This window comes from Hippocampus comes, unplaced genomic scaffold (genome assembly GCF_001891065.2).
Source record: "Hippocampus comes isolate QL1 unplaced genomic scaffold, H_comes_QL1_v1.1 scaffold1, whole genome shotgun sequence".
Classification (NCBI taxonomy): domain Eukaryota; kingdom Metazoa; phylum Chordata; class Actinopteri; order Syngnathiformes; family Syngnathidae; genus Hippocampus; species Hippocampus comes.
Genome location: NW_017805010.1, coordinates 358623 through 362993, shown reverse-complemented (window position 1 = coordinate 362993; position 4371 = coordinate 358623). Strand labels below are relative to the sequence as shown.

General features: G+C 42.1%; 1 protein-coding gene across 3 annotated transcripts; it reads right to left on the bottom strand.

The window, feature by feature from the left end:
* Nucleotides 1-319: 319 nt before the first annotated feature.
* Nucleotides 320-3587, bottom strand: LOC109511677 (serine/threonine-protein kinase SBK1). 3 transcript variants are annotated; one of them, XM_019862916.1, is made up of 4 exons: nucleotides 3323-3587; nucleotides 2702-2909; nucleotides 1272-1474; nucleotides 320-1186 (listed from the first exon to the last, which is right to left on the bottom strand). In XM_019862916.1, exons 2-4 carry the CDS (start codon nucleotides 2886-2888, stop codon nucleotides 569-571), a joined length of 1008 nt encoding a protein of 335 aa, XP_019718475.1. In that variant the 5' UTR covers nucleotides 2889-2909; nucleotides 3323-3587; the 3' UTR covers nucleotides 320-568. The 3 variants fall into 3 exon arrangements, with proteins under 3 accessions (XP_019718475.1, XP_019718477.1, XP_019718474.1); XM_019862918.1 differs by having other exon boundaries at nucleotides 2702-2874; nucleotides 3323-3586; XM_019862915.1 differs by having other exon boundaries at nucleotides 2702-2866; nucleotides 3323-3586.
* Nucleotides 3588-4371: the final 784 nt, after the last annotated feature.

Here is a 4371-nt window from a genome sequence, read left to right as displayed (position 1 = left end):
ACATTTTTGATGCCAAAAAAATTGGATTGAACAAACATATCTCGATGCGAGTTGTGAGTGTGCATCTCTTACCGTACTCGGATTTATTCAAATAACATTCTCAAGCCTACTCGGCTCATTGAGAACATTTTTGTGACGTGTTCACTCGATACGATAAAAAGATTTTCACTCCGCAGGGTCACCTTGGTGGCTCTTCTATCGCGTGACCGCATGCAAGGCCCGCACATTTACTCATGCACATCCCAGCCACAGAGTGCCGTATTGTGACAGGCTGTTGTTAAGTAAACAAAAGATAGCAAAAGAAGGTTTGCATACTTCGGAGCTTTGGCCTGCTTATTTTTACACTTGTGATACATTTCTGGCCCGGCTTCCCTTCATATGACCATTTAATAGTACACTGGTATACTTTGAAATCGGTGCAACAAAATCTTGGTTGTTGTGGACGGAGTTCATGTTAAATGAAAACACACGTAGTATAATACAAACAAGAACTGAACATTTAAATTATGATGTTCGTTCATGTTAATGACTTCAACTTCATGTAAAATCCAGCGCTGTCTGTCCAGGATTATTCTTTGTCTTTTTCTGCTGTCGTCTGCTGCTCCATCCCATTTTTCTTCTTAAGCCAGGCCTTCATCACGTATTCTCTCACCGTCCCTTCGGCGCACCTCTTTTCTGCATCCACGGCCAGCAGCTTACGAAACAACTCCATTGCGTCTGGAGTGAACTTGTTCCACAATTGAGGATTGTCCTGTTCTGTGTTGCCATCCTCTCCCACGCTTGACCAGTCAGCAAACTCTTGGTAGCAGTCATCCGAGTCCGTGCAACGCTCCCAAGGAAAGTAACCCGTCAGGATGCAGAATATAAGCACACCAAAGGCCCAAGTGTCTAGACTTGGCTCCACACTCAGCGGAGGCGCAGTGACTTCTTTCTGGCCCTCGAGGAGAGCGACTTTGCAAAGCTCCGGGGCCATGTAAGGCAGAGTCCCGGTGATGAAACTGATCAGAGTGCCCCTCTTCTGGGCCAGGCCAAAGTCTGCCAGTTTGACTTGGCAGCAGTCATGATCCAGCAGCAGGATGTTCTCAGGCTTGACATCTCGGTGGACCAGCCCCCGACTGTGGATAAATTCTAAAGCACTGGCGATCTGGACGGCACAACGTTTGGCAGCCAACTCGGGGATTCCCACCTGAAATGGATCATTTAGCGCTCTAGAAAACGAAGCAAAATCAACCAACTTCTTGATCTGAGTTTTACACGGTGACCAGCCGTACCTTGGGCTGAATGACAGCAAACAGATCCCTCCCGATGACAAGCTCCTGGGCGAAGCAGTAGTGCTCACTCGACTGAAAGGCGATGCCAAAGAGACCCACGATGCAGGGGTGGCAGGACAGATGTAAGGAGATGCAGTACTCTCGCAGGAACCCCTGCAGCTTAGTTGAGGTTTTCGGCATCACTTTCAACGCCATGGGTGTCCCTGCGCAGCATCCGTATGTAAAACATCTACTGCGTACTCAATATAAAACGTGAACTATTACACTCATTCTAATTGGTTGGACTTATGACCCAACAGCACCAGACAATAAGACCAATTGGCATGTCAGAATAGCCTTTAACCGGACTGTACTTCAGATGAAATTAGAGTGGCGACCTCTGTAGAAATTTGAAAATCTCAAACAAGTGCGACATCGAAAGTGAATGGAATACAAGTGTCATGTGGCGCAGTGTGTTTATGGAAGTAAATATTCCGCCTTGGATTACAAATTCCCGGTCCTGCCGCATTTGTGACAATTTCAAAGATCTGGTGCTTGAAGTGATTGGTTCCCTTAAATATCTATCAGTTCCAAAGCATCTTCTCTTTGCCAGTAACGTTTTCTTGTCCTTAATCCGCCATTGTTTTTTTCAAATTCCGTACTTACCGCACTATAAGGCGCTACAATAGCAGCTGTGGTTACCTTATGCATCCACTAGATAGAGCTATGCTCAAGGAATACAGGACAATACATCTTTGTTTGTAAAGAGCTTTCACAACCGCTGCAGATCGAACCAAGTGCTTTACAGAACACTTAAAATACTACGTCCAAGAAATCCGAATATTGAGCCGTATACAAGGCGCATCGGACTATGAGGCGCACTGTCGGCTTTTGAGAAAATGTAATGCTTTTTAGGTGCGTCTTATAGTGCGGAAAATATGGTAACGGTGACGTTTGTTGCCTTTTGATGATACACATCCGATTGAAACGCATATAAGCCGCTTTTCCCGAGGTGTCTACCCATAGCGCTTAATTGGATTAAATGGACTTTAATGCCGTTGAAACAAACATTGTATAGCATTCATTTATCATATCATTGGGTAAATGCTGTCCACACAACATCCGCCACAGCCTGGACATCATGGAAGAAGGATTCTTCCATCTGTGATCTCTTATGAATATTTCTTCCCCCCCGCAAAAAAATGGGTTTTCTCTGAGTATTTCCTTTCACGTTTGGGCGTTGTAACCTGAATATATCTTTGATCTCTGTGAACTGTGGGTATGTAAATCCTTTGGAGACGTTTTAGTGATTAAGGGCAGTAATATAAATATACTTGACTTCTACTGGGGCCCATGTCATTGAAATTAAATCCGTTTTGTTTTGTTCTTAACATTTTATTCTTTACAGTTGTCGTTTTGATTTGATATGACGTCAAGCAAGTGCAAAGTACCCTTGAAGCGATGTGTGACCAGCAGCACTTTGCCATATTTCCCTCGGCCGATCTCCTTGATGATGTTGAAGTGTTCTTGGATCTCCAGTTGGCCGAGGCTCTGGGACGTTAGCACTATCAGCTCATCGATCAGGCTGCCATCAGGGAGGCCCAACTCAATCATCTCTAGCGCACTCACGATATTCATAAAAAAAACAAAGAAAAGACTCTCAAATAATGACGATAATCATACAAAACAATATTTAGGATAGTGAGGGGCAGATCGAAGTAAAATTAAGCACCATGCTTTAAAATGAGCACCGTTCACATCAGTTGGCATATGCTGCAAAAACACGATAATGACAGGTTTTCACTTGAGCGTTTTTTTTTTTCTACAAATATTCATTCAGAAGTTTGCAATAATGCAAAACACACGACTTTTTCAAGGAAAGCAAAAAGTCACAACAACTTTAGTTTGATCATTGCAGATATATTTTTCCAACAGTATGTACCATATGGTGAAGCGGTACATAACACATTAGAACAACAATATCAATTAAAAAAAACAAAAAAGAAGAAAGTGGATAGTACTCCAAATTACTTTGACCCAACATAAACACTCCATTCACATGGAAGTCTTACCTTCGACAGAACACTTCAAACACCTCGTTCGCGGAGAGTGCAGCGAAGCAGATGGTGTCACCGCAGTATGTTGTTCACATCCACTGCCACAGCTTGGATGAACATACCGAGGGGACCTGAGAGCTTTTCCCTGCCCAGCGCATAGCTCAACTCTCAGTGGCCACAATGAGAACATTGCACGTTTTGACAGCTGATTACAAACGCTCTCTTGAGAGCGCACTTTCAGTACGCACTCACTCACTCTCATACTAACACACACGCACACACACACACGCACAAATAGCAATACGCTCTTATAACATGGTTCCGTTTTCATGTATGCAGTGAGTAAAGGCCACGGCTGGTTTTCTTCCCGAGCTCTTCTGACCTACAAAGGGCATATTAATATGCTAATGTGTATCTCCAAATACCGTGCATCTCGTTAATGGATGACAAAAGAGCTTCATGCGTGCATTTTGCAGATTTGGATAACAAATCAGTGTTTCATCTCCGTAAGGTGATCAAAAAATGTATGTAGTATTACAGGCAATTAATCATGCATCGAGAATGAAATACAGGTATTGGAATACAATATGAATGAAATACAGGAATGAAATACAAATACAAATTCAATTAAAAACAAAACAAAAAAAAACAATGTTGTGACTATCTGTGTGCTTCATACATTCGTCGACATCAAGCAATTTTTTTTTTTTTTTTAAGATGGCGCCCCTGACTGGCTGCCTCTCCAGCAGCGCATATCTTAAATTGTGAGGGCCATTTTCTATGAATTGGATGAATAATTTTCCTGAATGTATCAAGAAATGGCTTAAATTACAATACAAATTTTATAATATGTGTGTGTATACATGTACATTGTATATACTGTATATATACCGTACATACATAAATATATATGCGTGTGCGTGTAAAATCATGGATTTTTTTTTAGCGTTAATCTGCAGTTTGAAAATCACAGATGATTATTTCAGTCTATGCCCAAACAATGTGAAATGAAAAATGATCATGATGCAGTTCGAGCATTCGATTTTAATCATCAGTGCACACCA

Excerpts from the sequence above, each read along its gene's own strand:
- LOC109511677 (XM_019862915.1), bottom strand. The coding sequence starts at position 3,569 with ATGAGAGTGAGTGAGTGCGTACTGAAAGTGCGCTCTCAAGAGAGCGTT. Across the intron at positions 1,475-2,701 it reads GGTCACACATCGCTTCAAGG|GGACACCCATGGCGTTGAAA; the intron begins GTACTTTGCACT and ends GATGCTGCGCAG. Across the intron at positions 1,187-1,271 it reads TTGCTGTCATTCAGCCCAAG|GTGGGAATCCCCGAGTTGGC; the intron begins GTACGGCTGGTC and ends GATCCATTTCAG.